Source organism: Dermacentor variabilis, chromosome 5 (genome assembly GCF_050947875.1).
Source record: "Dermacentor variabilis isolate Ectoservices chromosome 5, ASM5094787v1, whole genome shotgun sequence".
In the NCBI taxonomy this organism is placed as follows: domain Eukaryota; kingdom Metazoa; phylum Arthropoda; class Arachnida; order Ixodida; family Ixodidae; genus Dermacentor; species Dermacentor variabilis.
Genome location: NC_134572.1, coordinates 75,736,016 through 75,758,034, shown reverse-complemented (window position 1 = coordinate 75,758,034; position 22,019 = coordinate 75,736,016). Strand labels below are relative to the sequence as shown.

The 22,019-nt window shown below is 44.4% G+C and overlaps 1 protein-coding gene across 1 annotated transcript in view; it reads left to right on the top strand.

The window, feature by feature from the left end:
• The window catches only part of LOC142583574 (uncharacterized), a 40,057-nt gene extending 18,625 nt beyond the window's left edge, over positions 1 to 21,432 (top strand). Inside the window, exons 4-10 of the mRNA XM_075694062.1 lie at positions 250 to 482; positions 6,936 to 7,110; positions 15,559 to 15,730; positions 16,063 to 16,163; positions 17,414 to 17,552; positions 18,561 to 18,812; positions 20,901 to 21,432. Of these exons, the coding sequence (XP_075550177.1) occupies positions 250 to 482; positions 6,936 to 7,110; positions 15,559 to 15,730; positions 16,063 to 16,163; positions 17,414 to 17,552; positions 18,561 to 18,812; positions 20,901 to 21,058 (1,230 nt within the window). The 3' untranslated portion in view covers positions 21,059 to 21,432. The remainder of the gene's footprint in view (positions 1 to 249; positions 483 to 6,935; positions 7,111 to 15,558; positions 15,731 to 16,062; positions 16,164 to 17,413; positions 17,553 to 18,560; positions 18,813 to 20,900) is intronic.
• Positions 21,433 to 22,019: the final 587 nt, after the last annotated feature.

The following is a 22,019-nucleotide window of genomic DNA, read 5'->3' as shown; positions in this document are numbered from 1 at the left end:
GACGTTTAAAGTCTTTAGTAGGTCCTGTTACAAAATTGTCGTATCAAGCTGCTTTAATGCGTGGTTACGAAGTTTTCATCTCAGACCTTGCTAAGCTTTCTTTGCCTCCCCCCTCCTTCCCACCTTATAGCTGAAAGGTACATGCTTGTAATGTTCAGTACGATTCTTGCGCTACACGACGCATAATTCTATCTACCCAAGCTTCCTGACCAGCACATTCTCAAGATCCATCTGTTGATTGCATTGCAGCACATTATAGCACTGGACGAACCGGTGCATAAAACGAACGGCGCAACGAACAGCGTAATCACATGGAATGAGCTGCTGAAGAAAGGGCGCGAAGAAGGAGGCCCAATGCCACCGCCTCCCGAGTATCAAGAAAACCAGATCTGTTACATGACATCTACAAGCGGCACGACTGGCAAACCGAAACTGGTAGTGCATTGTCACGAGTCCCTCCTGGCTGTCGTTCAGTCAAGCAGGTTAGAATTTTTTAATGCGTTAGTATTCTATACGGTACTCCTCACACTTTCCTCGGGCTATGTATGCTTATATGCACGTACGCATGTACGTATATATGTATGTACGTACGTATGCATGTATGTACGTACGTATGCATGTATGTACGTACGTATGCATGTATGTACGTAAGCATGTACGTACGTACGCATGCATGTACGTACGTATGCATGCATGTACGTATGTATGCGTGTACGTATGCATATACGTATGCATGTATGTATGTATGTATGTATGTATGTATGTATGTAGGTAACCGTTTTCACACCTACCTGAGCCACTGGGTAGTATATGGTCGAATGGGTAGCGCGTCACGCTGCTGTACTGAGGGAACAGAGTTCGAAACCAACCATTTGGCCACCTTGGGTCACTGAGTATGTGGCATTATGTACATATCTGTCACTCTTTAACTAACACTGGTCACTGTAGACGCGGGACTGCGTATGTATCACTTTTCGAAGAAACACGTTAACGCCGACTTGGAGCACTAGGCATGTGCCATTCGGTCTGTGCTGGTCTTCAATAAACCTCTTGATGCCGGCATGCGTCACTGAGCAGGTGCCAGCCAGTAGGCGCGTGCCGCTCTTCATTTAACATTTTTGACAAAAACTTGGGTAATTGGGTGTGTGCCGGAGGGAAGGCGCCAACGACGTATTAGATTTCTTTGATGCTTAGTGGAATAGAACAAACGTCACAGTCACAAATGTTCCTCAGGGACAGTAACCCGACGCGTTTGTAGGCTGCGCCACAAATGCACTGATATGCCGCTTTTTAAGAACGTATCTCACGCCAACGCCTTGGCGAACGGCGCCATGAATGCACTGGGTATGTGCCGCTGTTCAATGAAACTCTGGCCAACTTGGGTCATTGAGTAGGTATCGCTGGATGTGCAAGTGAGGTAACGATTTTCAGAGCTCGCAGGCACCGCGACCCATAATTCTTGTCTCGGTGACCATGCGCGGACTTTTCGGTGCTCCGCTATGCGGCGCAGGGAGAAAGAGAGAGTGAGTGTGCAGAGTAAGAGTCAACATGGCACCCGGTGTTCCGAATAAAGCGTGAGAAAGGATCTCGGTCGCCGCAAGACGCGTTTCTCAGTGTTCTCGCATACGGGCGCGCCATCAATTTTGGAGGCCACGCGCAGACTTCGCGGCGGCAACGCTAGATGGCGCCGAGTGTTCTTAGAGAAGCGCGAAAAAGGAATCCCACTGCAGTACACGCTTCATACATAACTCGTTTCGACGGTAGCAATACGTTGTCTCGCTATACTGATTCAATGCTAAACACATTACTCACGCCAGTCATCGCGAGATGGGCTCTTCCGTATTCGTTCTTTCAAAGGGGTAACAACTGTCCACTTTTGCGAAACCTGCTAAGAGAGCAAGTTGCTTATCTGTATGCAGCTTATCTTTCTTTTACCTTCCAACTGTTACGTATATGGCTCTCAGCTGTACCACACGAAAGGGCGCTCAAATTCCATCCGACGATTAGAACCCCATTTGACACGAATAAAACAAATGCCCTTACATGTCTTTGGGTAACCAGGCACCAGCACGCTCGACAATCACTCCCGACATTCCAAACAAGAAGGGATTCCCCAACCTTCCCCTCCTCTGACACCATCCTGGATTATCAGTAAAGTTATTCTCTCTCTCTTTCTTTCTCGGTTGAACCTGAACACCTTGAAGCACGTGCATGTCCCCCAATACCATTAGGGGCACTGGCTAACAATCTCGGGCCGATTATAGTATAGATACAAGTATACCCAAAAAATAGTGTTTCTGTGGGAGGGGTTAAAGGAGCACCGACTCCTAAGAAAAAGGTCGGCTTCCTGCAGAAAAGCAAAACGCCCACGGACCTCCATTCCGTTGTCGGCGCAGTTTAATGGCGGTAAGAATCCAACCTCGGCCAGAGCACTTGCAACATGACTTGTTTGCAATAATACCGAAAACCTAACGTAGATGTGCGCAGTAGCTTATAAAAACTGTATTATAATGTTTTAAAGCAAGACGCGAAACGACAAGAAAGTGAAATAGGTTTAGGTTAAAGAAAACGGGACACGACGTCCGAATAGAAAAATGCGCCACTACGAGACAATGTTACTCGTTCGTTTACATCGTTACTATATTTGGTTGTTGATGAAGCTCATTTCCTAGGGCTGATTGGTCCGACATAGATTCAGCGGGTGTGAATTATCTCATAAAAACATTACTGTTTTGTTTACGGTCGACGGATGTGTGAAAGAAAACGCTAAGGCTTCGAAACAAACCTGTTTGGAGCGAGCGTTACTTGATTTGCTTCTACCTCTGTCCCTGTATTATAATTTGCGCGTACTTATTTTTATCCTACAAGGCAAGCCAATCGAGGCTGCTTTCGAGGACGAGCGTTGAGGAACCTTGCTGTAAAGAAACGTTCACGCCTGCTAAAGCTTTGATCGCAAAACAAATCGCTGAGAAATAAGCTAAATTGTGTATTTGGCTACGACAACTCGCCATGTGCTTTGAACCCGGGAACACGACAGTGCAAAGTTGGACTATATTTTGCTCTCAACGTTTCTTTTCAAACTGACGTTGTATTTCTCATACTCTACCGTCTCTTTTTGTTTTGTTTATTCCTAATTAGGCCGTGCTCACCATGTTAAATTCATATAAGAACAATTTGACAAACAGAAACCTTTGTTGAATCCTCTGCCTGACTTCATAAGCCTTTCCGTTTTCTTACTCAATATTTAGCCATGTGCCATGTATTTGTCGCATTTATGAGACCGGACCTTACGTTTTGGTGTTTCTTTTTTATGTTAAACCTCTTTCGAGCTGCCTACATCGTAACTATGTGATTGAACTTTAAGATTGACTTTCTTCCATTATTTATATGAGGTACTGTATTTTTCTTTTCAATTGGCATTCTATTCTTCACGCGCGAAAAGCCTTGTGATAACAATATTTGTTTTCTGGACTTCAGTCTCACTCTAATGAACACGCATGTCTGTTTCGAATACCAGCCGAGGTTGAACAAGCAGCTAATTTCATACGACAGTGTCCACTCCAAGCTAGTAAAAAGAACGACTTGTCTAAAGGAAGCTCTAAATAAATCTTGCATCCACAAAGTAGAAACCAGCTTTAATAACCAGGTTTCAAGACTGCGCCTAACCGGTTTTCCTTCACATTTGGTTCCTAGCGTCAGCGATAAGCTTCTTCAAAAGATCAAACAGGCAAGAGAGGCCATTAACACAGAAAAAGACAGTTGATAGGAAGAGATTACATGTGATTCCTTATTGGCACAGGGGGTCCCACAACCTCAAGAAGGTTGCGCAAAAGCACAGTGTTAATCTCTTCAGTGCACCGTGTAAGTTGACCAAGATATTCCCTATGCTGAGAAAGGAAAAACCCGAACCATACTCTAAGAAACATGCAGTGCAGTACACGGCTTGCAAAAGTAATGTCGTGCATGAGATACCGCTAAGTTTCCAACAGGTTTATAGCGGTCAAACCGGGCGGTGTTTCAATGAAAGGGCGCGTGAACACATCATCATCATCATCATCATCATCATCATCATCATCATCGTCGTCGTCGTCGTCGTCGTCGTCGTCGTCGTCATCATCATCATCATCATCACGATCATCATCAGCCTAGTTACGCCCACTGCAGGGCAAAGGCCTCTCCCATACTTCTCCAACTACCCCGGTCATGTACTAATTGTGGCCATGTTGTCCCTGCAAACGTCTTAATGTCATCCGCCCATCTAACTTTCTGCCGCCCCCTGCTATGCTTCACTTCCCTTGGAATCCAGTCCGTAATCCTTAATGATCATCGGTTATCTTCCCTCCTCATTACATGACCGGCCCATGCTCATTTCTTTTTCTTGATTTCAACTAAGATGTCATTTACCCGCGTTTGTTGTCTCACCCAATCTGCTCTTTTCTTATCCCTTAAGGTTACACCCATCATTCTTCTTTCCATAGCTCGTTGCGTCGTCCTCAATTTCAGCAGAACCCTTTTCGTAAGCCTCCAGGTTTCTGCCCCATATGTGAGTACTGGTACTGGCAACCTGCTGTTGATGATTTGAGAATGCCTGCAAAACGCACCCCAGCCCATTCTTATTCTTTTGGTTATTTCAGTCTCATGATCCGGATCCGTGGTCACTACCTGCCCTAAGTAGATGTATTCCCTTACCACTTCCAGTGCCTCGCTACCTATCGTAAACTGCTGTTCTCTTCCGAGACTGTGAAACATTACTTTAGTTTTCTGCAGATTAATTTTCAGACCCACCCTTCTGCTTTGCCTCTCCAGGTCAGTGAGCATGCATTGCAATTGGTCTCCTGAGTTACTAAGCAAGGCAATATCATCAGCGAATCGCAAGTTGCTAAGGTATTCTCCATCAACTTTTATCCCCAATTCTTCCCACTCCAGGTCTCTGAATACTTCCTGTAAACATGCTGTGAATAGCATTGGAGAGATTGTATCTCCCTGTCTGACGCCTTTCTTTATTGGGATTTTGTTGCTTTCCTTGTGGAGGACTACGGTGGCTGTGGAGCCGCTATAGATATCTTCCAGTATTTTTACATATGGCTCATCTACACCCTGATTCTGTAATGCCTCCATGACTGCTGAGGTTTCGACTGAATCAAACGCTTTCTCGTAATCAATGAAAGCTATATATAAGGGTTGGTTATATTCTGCACATTTCTCTATCACTTGATTGATAGTGTGAATATGGTCTATTGTTGAGTAGCCTTTACGGAATCCTGCCTGGTCCTTTGGTTGACAGAAGTCTAAGGTGTTCCTGATTCTATTTGCGATTACCTTAGTAAATACTTTGTAGGCAACTGACAGTAAGCTGATCGGTCTATAATTTTTCAAGTCTTTGGCGTCCCCTTTCTTAAGGATTAGGATTATGTTAGCGTTCTTCCAAGATTCCGGTACGCTCGAGGTTATGAGGCATTTCGTATACAGGGTGGCCAGTTTCTCTAGAACAATCTGTCCACCATCCTTCAACAAATCTGCTGTTACTTGATCCTCCCCAGCTGCCTTCCGCCTTTGCATAGCTCCTAAGGCTTTATTTACTTCTTCTGGCGTTACCTGTGCGATTTCGAATTCCTCTAGGCTATTCTCTCTTCCACTATCGTCGTGGGTGCCACTGGTACTGTGTAAATCTCTATAGAACTCCTCAGCCACTTGAACTATCTCATCCATATTAGTAACGATATTGCCGGCTTTGTCTCTTAACGCACACATCTGATTCTTGCCTATTCCTAGTTTCTTCTTCACTGTTTTTAGGCTTCCTCCGTTCCTGAGAGCCTGTTCAATTCTATCCATATTATAGTTCCTGATGTCCGCAGTCTTACGCTTGTTGATTAGCTTAGAAAGTTCTGCCAGCTCTATTCTAGCTGTAGGGTTAGAGGCTTTCATACATTGGCGTTTCTTGATCAGATCTTTCGTCTCCTGTGATAGCTTACTGGTTTCCTGTCTAACGGCGTTACCACCGACTTCTATTCCCGCTCCTATGAAGATCGTGCTTCATAGGAGCGTGAACACAATTGAGCCGTAAATGACAATAAGGGGGGCCATCTGGGTGAACACTGTAAACATCACAATTGCCGTCCGTATCTTCATGACACCAGGTTTCTGGCACGTTCTAGAGATAGATTAGAACGGGAGACATTAGAAGCATTCTACATTGCAAACGCCGAGGGCACGTGCATTAGCTGCCCGTCAGTGACGCTTGCCGAAAAAGACATAGCTTTTCTAATGAGATAACGAGGTCGTGTTCTCACGGTGGTGCTATTCTAGGTTGTAGCTATATAAAAACTTGTCTCTTCAAAAAAAAAACATTTAGCTGGAAGTAGCACCTTGTCCGTCGTACATGTTCCTCTCTTAGTCAACGTCTTCGTAGCGCTCTTTTCCTCATGTATGGCAGTCCATTGAATGTATTGCAATGCGAAAATGAGCACCCGGTACCACTTAAAGGCGCCAACATCATACACACAATGTATTAACAATACGAGTATACATTATATGCCCATTATATGAACAAAAGCCTTATAATAAAAGCCACCACGTGCTTTTATTAAAAAAACAAGCAGTATCCATCCCTACTCTCTATTTCAACCAAATCCATACACTGCAATGAAAGCCATGAGTCACGTAGTCGCTTCGGCCAAATGAAACGGTCTGTACGGAGAACCAGAGCAAGGGCTCCTCTATTGTCCGCCGCTGACCGCCCCCTTTGTGATACCGACTGAGTGTAAGCGTCATGTACAGATCAGTGGCACACAATGGGCGAACCGTTCACTCATCTTTGAAACCCGTAGCTCGTTCTCCTTACTTGACACTAGCCATATAGCTTTCGTTGCGTCGTGAAGTTCTGTACACCGAACAAAAAAAAATGATCTTTTCTTTTCGTTTTTGCCGCTTTACAGCCACCCTGGGCACATGCGTCTAGGTCCAGAAGACTTGTCCCTCTCCACATCGTCGTTGGTCCACACGTACGCACTTCTTTGGGGTGTTTGCAAGGCTATCGCCCAGGGAGCGTCGACCGCCTTTATGGAGACCGCCGATAACATTGCTATACTCGAGGCAATTCACAAGCACAGGGTAAGCGTCAATAATTAGGTCAAAACCCTGGGAGAGGAGGACAAGCAAGAAATAAAAGCATAAAGGCAAGGCGGGCAACTTGACTGGAAAAAATATTCGGTTTGCTACTTTTGTAAGAGAGAAATGCAAGGAAGACAGAAAAATACAAATAGAGACAAGAGATAACACATATGTATCAATATAACAGGAAAGACTATTCCCCACAGGCCATACCCCTCCACCTGAATTGATACCAACAGGTAAATTTGCTTGTATCGATGCTCAAAAAGAGCCAACACAAGTCCGTCATTTCAGTTCTTTTTTTTTTCGCAGTTTAGAGCGTTGATGAATCATTTTAGTGATAGGGCTATACGGGACTCCATCTTATCTAACCTTGCCCTGTCGTACCTCGCTCTCACCAAAGATATTCTCGTAGATTTAAAAAATTATGAACGTCCGCATGAATAACTCCTACGCCAACATCTACATTAATGTTTTCACGTGTTATCACTTGTTATCAATGTATCCCCAATGAATGGCATGAGTCCGATAGATCAGTCACATAAAGAAATAATCCATTCTTCAGATAGAATTGAATACAATCCCATGCTTTTTCATTGACAAAAAGCTTGTTCTAACATTCGTCATGTTGGCAAAAATGTAATGTCTCATAGTGTAGCACATGTTGCTAATTTTTGGCATAGTTCCTAATGCTTCCCTAAGAATCGACTCTGTGCACGTATAGACTATGCAAGAGGTGGCATTCATCGCTCTCCTCTCGTAAATCCTGAAATCAGGTTAGTCATGCCAACACCTTCAAAACAACCTTAGTACATTACTGGTTATATGTTAGGCTGAAGATCTTTCCCCCGTCATTGAAGCTATTAGTCAGAATCTAAGTATAATTACGTGTTGAACAAAGGGCAATGCAAAAATTTAATATATCTCTGATAGTCGGCTTCGATATTCCATTATTTGGATGATAGGAAGCCAGTTGTATCTTGCCCTCGATTACAGGTGCTCAGGTGCTTCCCAAGCACCTGAAATATGTTCATTGTTTGAAAGAACAACTTTCAAGAACGATTTTTATGTCACTTACTGAAATCAAATCAAGAATATCTGCGTTATTTTTGTGGTTATGTTATTTTAGTGCCACTTTCACGCTGTTTATACGTTATCCAATAGTTTAGTTTGGCATGCTTCCCCTGAATCGCTGCAATGCCGCATTTCGGCAAATCTGTACTGCGGAAATTCTAAAGGCGGAGGAAGTTTCACGAAATGGAAATATTGACGTCTACTCAACAGTAGCATGAAGTTACAGTGTAAACCTATCAATATTTTCTTTCTTTCTTTTAGCCAAACTTGTATGATTTGCCTTCGTAACTTCGGGCTATACCGATGGGTGGATGACAGTGTTGCCCTTTCACTGCTGCGTTTTGCATCACGCACATCTCATGCTCGAAACGTATTTCTGGTGCAGAGATACTCAAGAAGTTATTGTTGTTTAAGTAACATGAAATTTGAATTCAGTTGCGCTCTCTATTCGCTTGTGGTCAATATACAAATAATTGAGGAAGCAAATATAATTCAAAGACAAACTGACGCAGTAACTCTCGGAAAAGCGCCAAAATCTTCAAGCCAATCGAGGCTTCAATCTCGGATCATAATATGGCCTCTTGGATCACACACGGAATGCCTTCTCTAGGAAATTAGATGTCGCTCTAATTAGCGTAAAAGCCACCACATGCCACATTAATCTTCATGTTATTTCCCACTTATTCTTTTCTGTTCCTCCTTTGTGCACACAAGAAAACTTTGGTGGTATCCCTTACTTGCTTACGCAGATTCAGAGGCCCCCAAAAACAACTATTCAAAAGGCTTAAGCACTTCTTTGCCAGAAAGGTGAACAAAAACTATGCGAGGCCTTCAATATATGACCTTCAGTTATCTTAAACCTGAAGCGTTATCTTATAGCAGCCCAGAGAACCGCCAAGGGTTAATTGAACACGACATAGGGGGCATTTGAGTGGCTGCTCATCGGCGCCATTGAGCGACATTGTGATTAAATACTAGGCTTGCATGTGTCAGAACCACCATCTCATTATGAGACACGCTGTACTGGAGGATTCCGGATTAATTTGGACCACCTGGGTTGTTTAACGTGCACCCTATGCACGGTACATGAGCGTTCTTGCAATTCACCCCCATTGGAATGCAGTCACTGCAGCCGGTATCGAACCCACCGCCTCACGACGCTCAACAGCGCAACGTCATAGCCACTGAGCTACCGCGGCGGGTCTCCGCACTATAATGGCACTGGCAACCTAACAATGGCAACCTAATCTGAAAATCTGCAAAAATACGCCACAATCGTCGGATAAGGCTGCGCCACACGAAAGCGAGACAGTGACTGAATTGTTGTAATTGCTGCGGAGCTATTCATTTATGGTTCTCATTGCCACTGATTTACGTAGTGTCGCTTGGCAAACGACCGTGGAATCATGCCACGAGGCGCCATATAACTGGTACCAGGAGATTGAGTTTGAGAAGCTAATCAAATTACGAACACAACCAATTTCTGAGACGTGCCCGTTGCCATTGTACAGGTTGTCCCAACTGTCATGCAACAGTTGGAACAACCAACTTTGCTCCAACCATCACACTCAATTGCTCTTCTTTAAAAAGAAGAGCAATTGAGGTACTTGAAGAAAACCTAGTACACATTGTTTCCAGTGCAGTGGAGTATTCGCCAGTAAATGTCTAGCTACGGATATTTAATTAGGTAATTGTAATAAATTATCTTACTCGAGGAGTACTGCCCCTTAATATCAAAATGTCAGCGAAACATTTGTAGGCGCCGTCCAAGGACATCTAACTGCGGTATTTTCACTGAAGCACTAATTTATCTTTACCATGCTACCTGGCTCAGCCGACGCACCGGCACAGACAATGACATTCACGCATAAAACACGTCACCCCCTCGCTGTTATCAGTGGGCTTAGCAGCACTCCAACAATTCGGTTCACCGACGCCGATGCCTTGTGGCCTTAAAGGTGCTCACAGTTTTCTGTTTTCCCCTTGGCACCTGCTGTTCTCTTGGAGTCTGTATCACAAAATCTGCGGGCTCGCCCGGCGTACGGTGTGTTGCCTTGCGGGATGCACCTACTATTAAGGAAATAGCAATCCTGGCCAACGCTAAGTACAGCCTCACGCCTGCAGCCTGCTCCTTAACGTCTCTCGATGTGTAGGCTCGTCCTACCCTCAACGCGCCTAGTACTACGGACGGGCCAACCTCGTCTACCCTCCAATGCCTCGAAATCGAAACAAGCGCCGTTGTCTACTGCGCCGCACCGCCCTTGAGTAGAAATCCACCGCGTTTGTCGTCTTCACGTTACCCTGCCTCAGCCGACACATCGGCACAGACATCAACCTTCACGCATAAAACACGTCACCCCCTCGCACTCACCAGTGGGCTTGGCAGCACTCCGACAATGCGGTTCACTGACGCCCGACGCTTTTCGCCTTACAGGTGACAACCATATATATATATATATATATATATATATATATATATATATATATATATATATATATATATATATATATATATATATATATATATATATATATATTTGCGTTGTTCCCGCTATGCCGCTTTGCTAGTGCTGCCAAGCCAAGGCTCCGGCATTACCATTGTTCGCCACTGCACGTCTGTCATCCTACAACTTCTCACACTATCTGAGACGTGGAATCGAATCCCGGCCCCAACACCCATTCCACTTCTACGCAGGCATCCTGTGACATAACTGCAACATTGGAAGAAATAAGCTAGCTCAGGTCAGGCGTCTCTTCTAAGCGAAATGGAATCAAGTGGAACCAAACTATCGCAGAACGATAAAATTTTTGACGACAGTAAGAAGCTATTGACAAAAATTGAAGGTGATGTTTCCTCCATAACTGCACTGAAGACCGAAACTAGTTGTATCAGGGCAGTTGTCGATAAAAATACATAGGTCATTTCCCACACATCATCACGAGTAAATTATTCGGAAGATAGGGCTCGTCGTTCTAAACTTCTGTTTCTTTTTCTTTTTTTTTGGCGTAGCTGACATTCAACGATAAACGCGACAAGAATCGTGGAACAGGATTGCGGAACTTTGCACTTCTAAGCTTAACATTAAGTTAGACCTTTTTAGTACCGAACGCGCTCATGTAATTGGCAAATACAGCATTAATATAAACAGACCTATAATTGTCAATTAGCCCATTTCAAAGTAAAACAACGTATTCTTTCAAATGCTGATCAACTAAGGCGGTCCAACCACATCATGTCAGAAGACTACTCATCTAACCAACTAATCGAGTTCGGCAAGTTCCAACAGAAACCTTTTAGACTTGGATACGATAAACTAATCACAGAGAACAGAACTTACAAGTATAATAACGCCACAAAAAGACTTATATTAACTTCGTAGCCACCATCACACACTACCACAAAACCCGGTATCATTTATTTATGCTAACCTAAGAAGCTTGCTGGCCAAACATGAAGCACTCTGTAGCCTCAATAATTCTTCAGATTGTAAGCTTCTCGTACTAACAGAAATGTGGCTAAATTGAACCGTTGCTGACACAGAGCCTAATTCATTCCTCCCTGATTTTGACACTTTTAGGCGGGATTGTGCAGGCAAATGCGGAGGAGGTGTCCTGATAGCTGCCCATCGCAGACTTTGTTGCCCTATTGTCGATATCACTTCGTCTCTAGAAAGTTTATTCGTTTTTGTACAATTCTTCATACCTACCAATTATCGGTGTATGCTATTGACCTCCCGACGCACATGTTTTCTTCACTACTCACTTTCACGAGGCACTGCAATCTATCACGACGTCATTCAATCATACGAAACTACCCCTCTTCGGTGACTAAACTTCCTGGTATAACATGGCCCGAACTAGCCTTAATGCTGTCTAACATTAACATCGAAAGTAATTTTCTTAACACCTGCCTCACCTTTGGTTTGACGCAGCAAGTATCTACCCCAACGTGAAAAAACGAACAGTGCTCTAACACATCTACCTTATCTGAATATTCCATCCCGACATAGATTCTTCTGTAACACATCTACCAGAAGTAAGTGACTACTCTGTACTACATGCAGAATTATCCTGGAAACACACTAGGAGCGAAAAAAACAAAGAAAGAGAATAAGACTTTAGAATAAAGGTGATTACATCAGTACTAACAATGCAATAACCGCGTTTTACAAGTGGTATGCATCATAGACTTCTCGAAACGCACAACAGACACCAAATGGACGCTTTTTAAAAATAAAATCATTGACGCATACCAACTATTACCTTAACCACGCGACCTTCGTCCCTATGGTTCAACAAGTCATTGAAACGACTAAACAATGAAAAGAAAATATTATTTCGCAAAGCCAAACATTCCAATACCACTCCTGCGTGGGAAAAATATCACGCCAGTGAAAAGGCGTTTAATTCTTTGGCCGCAACAGATATACGACCCATTTAGTCAACAACACTCCCTAGCATGATGCAAAACAATCGCAAACAATCCTGGAAATGCATTAACCCAAATAACGACAAACCTGCATTATTATATGATGGCGACAATAACTGTGTTCCTGACCATAGAGCACCTGAAGCCCTAAACTCTGTCTTCTCTTCCGTGTTCACTTCTGAACCTGACACTGACCTCCCTGACTGTCCTTACCTCAACCACCCAAACATGCCAAACATAACACTTAAGGCATACAATATCACCAAACTAATATAATCCCTCAAATTGCCATCCTCTGCCGGCATCGATAGAATCAATACCAAAATGCCTAAGCACACTGCGCACATCTCTGGTGTATACTTTTTTTTGCCATATCTTTCAACAATCATTATCATCTGGAGTGGTGCCGCAATACTGGAAAATAGGTAAGGTAATTTCAGTACCAAATAAGAATCACGGTCATCGAACCACAATTACTGTCTAATTTTCCTCACCAGTATTTGTTCCAAACTAATGGAGCATATAATTTATTCTCATATTGCAAAGTACCTAATATCTGCAATTTTTTTCAATCCTAATCAGCATGGTTTTCAGAAAAGCATGTCCTGCGAGACTCGACTAGCTCTCTTCGTTAATTACATCAGCTCACATCTCGATCAAAACGTACCTATAGATGCCCTCTTCTTAGATTTCCAAAAGGCTTTCGACAAGGTTCCACATGAACGGCTCTCCCTAAAACTATCGCGGCTTAATCTTAACCCTTGTGTTCTCCGATGGATACGCAACATTAGGACTAACCGTCGACAGTTCGTTTACGCTAACCAACGCTCGCCTAATTTATCACTCGTTGTCTCCGGCGTGCCGCAAGGCAGTGTCCTAGGACCGCTAGTCTTATTATACATTAATGACTTAGCGAGAGGTTGCTCTGGGAAAATTCGTTTATTTGCTGATGATTGCGTCATCTGTCATCCTATTACTAACGGCGCTGATTCTCATGCTCTCCAGTCCGACCTAAACGTTATTGAAACCTTGTGCAATAATTGTTTAATGTCTCTCAACGTCAAAAAACGTCGCCGCTTTTACTTTCCACCATCGCCAATCATTCATTTCAGCTAATTACCTTATCACTGGTTCTGAAATATGTGCTGTGACTTCTTTTGAGTACTTCGGTATTAAACTTGTCCAATAACTGCGGTTGGCACTCACACATTTGCACCATTATAAATTATGCCAATCGTGTTCTATGCTACCTCCGCCATAATCTACGCCTTGTTCCCTCTTCATTAAAGCCACTCGCATATTTAACACTTGCTCGACCTAAACTGGAATACACATGCTCAGTGTGGGGCTTATACTAATCTAACCTGGCAACAGCATTTGAATCCATACAGAATCGTGCAGCAATGTTCATTTACTCCCACTACTCTTACCACACTAGCGTGACTAAACTTAAGTCATCTCTGAACCTTCCAACTCTCGAGCACCGCCGCAAAACAGCAAGACTGTGTCTCTTCTTTAAGTTCTATCACTCGTTCCTTCACCAAACCGACATCAAGCCTGCGCGTGGCACTTCTTCCCGTCATATCTATTCAAAGGCTGTTCATCCCCCTCCAGCTCGCACCGCAGTTCATCTTAACTCTTTCTTCGTTCAAACAGCGAAATACTTTATTCATCTTCCCGCTGAACCGGTGTACCACTCCAGTCGTTTATTGTCCAAAGCATTCATTGGAAATATGACCTAGATATTCCCACCCCTCATGTAAAACGCCAAGTGGGGTATTTGAGGAATGAATACATAAATTGTGTGCTAATTTTTCCGACTGATAACTAAGCTCCGCGAAATATAAAAATATACGGCGTGACTGCGCTCCCAACCAAATCATAAAGCGGTGCCCTCGAACAGGCTTCCTCTGAGCTAGCCAGATCGAAGCAAAGGAAATAAAGGAAAACGTCTTGATCGAGCTACTGCATAATCTGTCACGCCCCGGCCTAAGCAACACGTCGCGATTGGTGTTAGTTGGAAATAAGCTGTGATAGCTGCCTAAACGTACATGAAATGCGCGAATGGTTCCTTTTCATTCTTCCCCCCTCCCCCCCCCCCCCGATCCTGCTTTCGCAGCACGTATACACTCTCATGAAAACTAAAACCGTCACTTCAATTTAGCTCTGGTTCGAAGCAAGTTTCTCGGGCGAAATATAGCTGTTCGCGCACTCTTTCGATGAAGTGCGAGCAGAGCCGGAATTTAAAACATTCTATGCCTTTTACATTGCTTATCGTGTTTCGTCCGGGGTAAGAGTGGCGCTTTGGCAACGTTATAAAGGGGCTTTTGTCATAAATGTGATCAGTCGGCCTTGAGAGACGGATAATAGGTGTCACGTAGAAATGAGAAGAAGGAATCGCTGCGACGCGGCAAAACCTGCTATTGGTGCTCCTTCCATACCGTTATATCAAGGTGATGCGCTGTCTCTTCGGGTTTTCGACAGGCAAAGCGGTCGCTTTCAATCGTTTATCTGAAGGTGCTACTTTATGATGCGGGTGGGAGCGCTGTCACGTGGTATTTTTCATATTAAATATTTCATTTTACTAATCATCAGTCGAAAAAAATTAGTACGCAATAAGTACGCTAGTGAAAATACTACAGTTTGATGTTCCCTGGCTGTGGCTAGAAATACCGAACTGTAACTTCAATAATTAGGACAGTAGTTATCGAGTTGGGTAACTAATTACAATTACTTAATAAAATCTCAGTAACAGAAAATTTACCGGCTGCTTCTCCACTCTACTGGAGACAATATTCACTAGGTATCTTTCAAGTAACGCAGTTGCTCTTTTTTTGCTTATCTTGGTGTATCACATTTGGGACACCCTGCATATGATATATTCTGCTGTGCTATTCTTGGTCCCTTAGCGATGACTGTAGGTTCAATGTTTATGTTCTCAACAGGTTACATCCTTAAGCACAACGCCTTACACTGTGACCTGCCTGTTGGACAACAAACGGCGCAATGCTTATGACCTCCATAGCCTCCAATACGTCACTACGTCGAGCGCGTACATAGGAGAAGACGTTGCGAAGGCGCTGGTCAAAGAATTTAATCTCAAGTCTTTCACACAGAGTAAGTGTCATGTGTTGAAATTCTGAACACATTTAACCGACCTCTCGTTGAAAAAGAAAGAGCATTCATTTTCCTTTCGCAAACAGTTATCGTTATATTGATGGCCACGTTACCAAGAGAGTGCTTAACCTGATCTAAAACGGCCTCTGCGTTTTTGCTGTCTATGATACGGATTATCTCCAGCACTTTAGATCCCTAATCGTCACCGCGGTTTACGCGGGCGTAATACACTGGCATTACAAGTGATTCGCGAAAGTACCGACTTTTTCTGAAGGTTGACAGTGGGAAGGCAACAAAACTTTCTTTTGGCTCTTGTATTTTCGTTTGAGCAGAGTACGGTCAGACGGAGATACCTTTCATCTCAGTGGGCCTCTACAACGCGCCCACCAACTACAAGTCCATCGGTTGTTTGGCAGTTGGCGTAGAAGCAGTGGTAAGAATGGCAATCTTTCTGTTTCCTCATAACAACGCAAGTCGCACGTGACAGAGTCATCCAGCAGGAATAGTCGGCACCTCATTCTTGCCGTCGGTATATGTTTGGTTCTCTCACGCCACAACAAACTACATTTTAAAATTCTGCCTGTAGAGCGGCGTACAAAAGCATTGCGCAACAGTCACATCGGGACTACTACGAGGACACCCAATATTAAGTTATTGAGTAGGACTTAACAGGACTATATTGAATCAGTGTCATAACCAAGTCCATAGTTGCCCTTGCTCAAATTGATGGTTTGTTGCTGTTGTTGTTTACCAAATAATGGGACCGCGTGGAAATAAAAAATTCGCCTCCATACCACACTGCGAAAGTGGATGTACAGCGAAGATTGTGACTACGTTACACGGTGTTACACAAGCACCACCTGCACAAGCAACGTACATCAAACGCGAACGCATGTATGCGCAAGTGCACAATACATGCTCATCCTTCTAGGCTCTATGCGAAGTACGATTCCCTTATAGAATTAAACTTATGTTTAAAAGTAAATATGGAGAGGAAATCTGTAAAGTCCAACTTAAACACAAGCTGCACACATGATAGCATGAAATTGTAATCTGAATATACAAGAAAACATAATTCTCCTACGCGGGAAATCAAACACAAACCCCTTTTCCAGCTGCTTTTTTTTTCTGAGTTGAGCACGAGAAATGCCAACCAACTAAAGGCTACTTCGCTTTAATAATTATAGTTAAAAAAAGTAAACAAATGCGAAGTTTATTATAGCAGGCGCTTTGTCTGGCCTGGCTAAACAACGTTCTGCGTTTTGTTTTTTCTTTTGTTTACTTATTTACGTTGAGATTAGGCTCAGCTATATAGTGGGAAGGCCCACGTGAGCCACACCCATCGCAGTGAAAAACAGCCCAATGTTTCGGCTGCACAACTTCCTATTGTAACGTTTCTGTTCGCCACGTGCCTCTGCATGTGTCCAGGTGTTCTAAAGGTACACGAAATCTATGTATATTATATAGGATACTGGTTGAAATGTCGACGCTCACAGTAGTATCGCATTACCACCTCTAATCTTCTTTTGTTTTGCTACCTCTTCTTGTCGACCTTTTCTAGCGCCTCGTAGAGAACCAGAAACCCGCTCGTCCGTCCAACCCTTCCACCCGTCTTACGAATAAATTATATTCTTGACTCCCTACGTTGCGTTTTGGATAGCTTCCGTCGTGGCTTTCACGCAGGTCAGGGACACAGAAACTAAAGAGCCTCTGGGACCATGGCAACACGGAGAGCTCGTGGTTCGAAGTACAAACCTGATGCGTGGATACTGGGGGAGACTGCACGAGCCCATCACCGACGAAGAAGGCTGGTACAGCACAGGTAGGAGTGCATGTGGAACGTGCACGAACAACGTGCTTTGATAAACCGTTTAGAGAATGGCATTTCTCAAATGCGCGCCCAGTGAAATAAGTAGTTATACTTAGGAATTAAATGGTATTTTTTCACACGTAAAACGCGGAAAACAAATGTATCGTTCTATCTACGTTGCTTTATTTACCAAGATATCTTTAACCGCATTGTTCAGGAACCATATGAGACTTCCCACAAAACAACGCAAGCATCACGAAATCTTTTGTAAACCTTTTTTCTCCAGAATACATTTAGTGCGAATGAAGACACTGAATGCCTTCACAAGCAGTCATTTTGTGTTAACGTGAACAGCTTTTGCACAGCGTTCGCTCTAGTGACGCAGCGTCTGTGTGCTAGCCCATGCCCGTGCAAGGCCCCTTTGTTTCGGCTTACCAAATTAAGCTGGTAAAGCACACAGCCAGGTGTAGACGATCACGACTGTGCATTGAAAGCGATAAGATGAAGTACTCTCAAGAGCGAATACCTGTGAGGTTGACCGAAACATCCAGCGCTGGGCCCCCATTGACCTTGGGGAAGAGGAATAAAGGGACAGTATTCGGGAATTCGATGACGAGAGCAATGCTGTACGTGCATTCAAGCATAAGGTCAATGCAAGCTTTCATTACAGCCGTTCATCTAAACCACAAGTCACGGCGAAGTCCACATACCGGCTGATTTCATAGCGAGCAAATGGTTGTCCCGGGCACGAGCCCCAGGTAACTATTTATGGCAATAGACTCACAGTGCAAATTAGGATGTGGTACGTAATTAAAGGTTTCGAGGACAAGCGTTTTCCTCGCCGGTTCCAATATTTTCGAGTGTTCTGCTTTCGCGCTGTAACCTGAGCAGGGCCGAAAATCGTCGACTAGTCTAGCCCACCAGAAACCTGCGATTGCTACTTCGGAAAGCTTCCGACTGCACAATCGCACCAAGGTTGGGAGCAGCCGGTTAACGCGCTTTACTTCGGGGGGCACGCAGGCGACCTGTGTTACTACGACAAAGACGGCTGGCTGTACCTAGCTGCGCGACTGAGCGACTACTTCTGCGTCCGTGGGAGCAAGTACTGGCCGGCCGAAGTCGAGGCCGTGCTGCTCAAGTGCCCTGGGGTTCATGACTGCGCTGTTGTGGGAATACCACATCCCGAAGCTGGAGAAGTGGCGCACGCTCTGGTTGTGCCCGAGCCAGAAGCAAGAACACTGAGCGCTGATCACGTCACGCAATTCGTGGAAGGTTAGCATCGCTTTTTCTTTCGTTCCTTTCTTTAAGTTCACTACGCGTGACGTCCTCATCATACAGAAAGTTCTCTGGATGGTTTTTGGCAGCGTTACCTTAAGTTCACAGGCCAACGTAACTGCCTCATCAGCTTTAAACGTTCGCGGTTTGAGCTTGTTGGTGTGTCATAATTAGCGAGAGTTATGCTAAGCAAATGACGAGTACACAACGTGGCAGACGACGACGGGCGCTAACTTCCAACTGAGATTTATTGTGCCAGAACGCGGAAGTAAGTAGACGAATGAAAAACAGGTGATCAACAAGGCATGAAGCTAAGAGAAAAGAAAAGCAGAAGTCGTACCATCGCAAGGTACGCGCATGGGCACGTCCCAGAAAGCTTATTTCTTTGCCAGAAAGAGCTACGGACGGCTTGCTCACAAACAAGCCGTGCTTGCGTGCCGTCGGAGCAGCTTCCACTATGATGCGAGCGCGGTCGCCTCAGTGTTTACGCAATAATCGCGCGTCTTCGGAAACTGCAATGTTGCGCAAGAAAGCCATCTTTGCCATTGAGGAAATTATTCGTGTGTTCTCGTTGGCGCGCGTTCAGACGTTTTCCGCTCTGACCCGCGTGAAATGCACCGCACGACAGAGGTATTTAACAAGCCACCCGCGCGCACACTCCTTAAATTTGTGCCTGTGCTTAACACTGCAAAAGTCAGACTGTTTTTTTGTTTAGGGGGTTGGTTAGCTTTGCAATGCTAACTAACTTGAAAGGGGCAGAAAACACCACCAGGACGTCAGCTCAATACCCATTGTTTTTCAGCAGGTGGTGACCTCTGTCCTTGTAAACTTTGTTCCGTCATTCCACAGAAGCACGACGCAGTTTTCCACAGAAAATTAACAAGTTCCACTCAATCGGCCCTGCTGGAACAACGTCAGCGTTGTGGCTGTCGCAGCTGGGACGAGCGTTATCTGCCCAGGCATAAGCGTCCTTCCTGAGCAGCTGTCTGCCTATGCCAAAACATGGTGCGCACACTGATTTGAGCAGAACGGAGTCAAAACGTCAAGCTAATTCCTTCTACCTCATCCGGCCTTCGAGAGCTGACAAACGCGGATGGTTTTCATTCGGTCTCATCTCGTGGACCATCGATGTGTGACACCCGCAACGCCACTGACGGCGTTCCCCATCAAGCAAGCTTTCCAAGATATCTTCAGTGGAGCACCAAACCTTGCTGTAGCTTTCAATGCATCGTCTTCGGGCATAGAGTTTCTCCCTATATTACCTATATAGAGGGAAATCCGGCGCTGCTGCGCTGTGGTATGCATGTGAATTCCGGTATATTGTGACTTCGGATTGGCATCGTTCTTGGAGAGCCAGGCAAGCACCGTTCCGTCTGTCACAATGACTAATTTTCTACTAAAACAGCACGTAAAAAGCTGTTTTAGCTTTATTATTGCACAAAGACGTGTTTTATTCAACTATAAGAACTTGTTATTGCATGTACAATTATATGAAACGTAAAAAGTATCAGCGGGCCACTAAAGTTGGAGGACAGACGAGAAGATTCGCGCTCGCTTTGAAACAGTTTCTCGTCTGTTCTTGCTCTTCTTCGCTTGGTCATGCATAGTATGTGAGTAAAAATGTAGTATGCGTGAATGGAAACATTTTATGAAGATTTTACTGTAAGAACGCGCTATTTGTGCAGCCATATCCACGTTTTAGACGAAGCGTCTTACAACAACAGCCAACACAAGCCTCGCAGACACATATATCGTTATTCCCATGACGGCACGGCGCGCCTTAAGAAACTCCTATAGACGGTGGCGCCAGATTTCCCTCTAGGTGTTATAGTGAGAAACTCTATGTCTTCAGGCAAGACGGCCATGCCGGCATGCGCGTATCTTAGGTATATATATATATATTTGGAGCGTTGTCATTTGCTGGAAAGCAGCACATTGTGCTGTAAAGTGTACTTCGTTCGACTAAATCCGGTGTTAAAAGAATACTAGTAGACAGCGTTTAACCACGAGACTCGTAGTATTATCTTAGACAACGTGAATGTTTTTATTCTGATTTATTATTTCTTTATTTCTTTTCCTGTCCAGCTCACGCACCAAAGGGTTGCCACTTGGAAGGCGGCGTCACATTTGTCGACAAGATACCACGCAGCAATAGAGGAAAGTTTGTTAGGCGTCAGCTCGTCCAGTGGATTCTCGGGAAGCGAGAACTGGGATGCGTCAACAGTCGGGAAGCTGAGGCGTAAGATCTAACAGATTTCCCAAACCACGCTTTCCTGCATGGCCCAAAGCACATCTCGCACCGGGGGTGCGCATTCGTATCGTCAATTTGTAATATTATTAATGCGAAAACATTACATACCCCATGAAAGGCCAAATCCGGCGTCCCTTTTTATAACCGATAGTACCAAACCCACGTGACCAAGTAACGACGTAACGTTCTAGGCTCTGGACCTGCTGCGGCTCGGACTGCAGAATCCCACGGTGAACAGCCACGGAATCGGACCTGGACCCCTATCGCGTGGTAGCTATCACTGTCATTGGTTCGGCTTTCGAGTGAAAGCATAATTAATAAAAAACAGCGCACATTTATGGACTTGTTTTTGCGAATGTGCAATAAATCTACCACTGCTTCTCAGAATACAGGTTTAATATTGTTTTATGGCCAATTTCCGTGAAATTCCGATCAACCATGTTTCAACCTTCATTTGCTGTCCCCTCCGTGATATGGCTGCTTAACTACCTCAATAAGTGAAGCCCGACTACACAGTGGTACCAATATTCAGCCTTCGCCCACCTCTCCGCTTTAGCAAGAAGCGCTTGCCCAACGTGCGACAAACCGTAGTTTCTGATGAGTTCCTTGGAAGTTCAAGCAACAACGTAAAGGATGTGAACAGTCCTAAGTACAAAAGAATCTTGCGACTATGATATTAACCACTCTGTCCCTTGCGGAAATAGCGTTAGTGCTGGAAGAAAGTTGCTGTCAGAACAAAACAAATTGGTTTTACGTGTTTACACCTTCCATACAAGGAGCGGCCAGTTCATATGTTTTCCAGATTAGATGGCTCGTAAAAGGCGACGGTTACGGCACCTTCACGCCTTACGCCAGGGTGTGTTACAAGCTATACGTCTTCCAGCACCCTTTCTGTTCTTTTTTTTTTGCATCTTGCCTCATGATTCTATACTCGCATACAACTTTACTCTCTA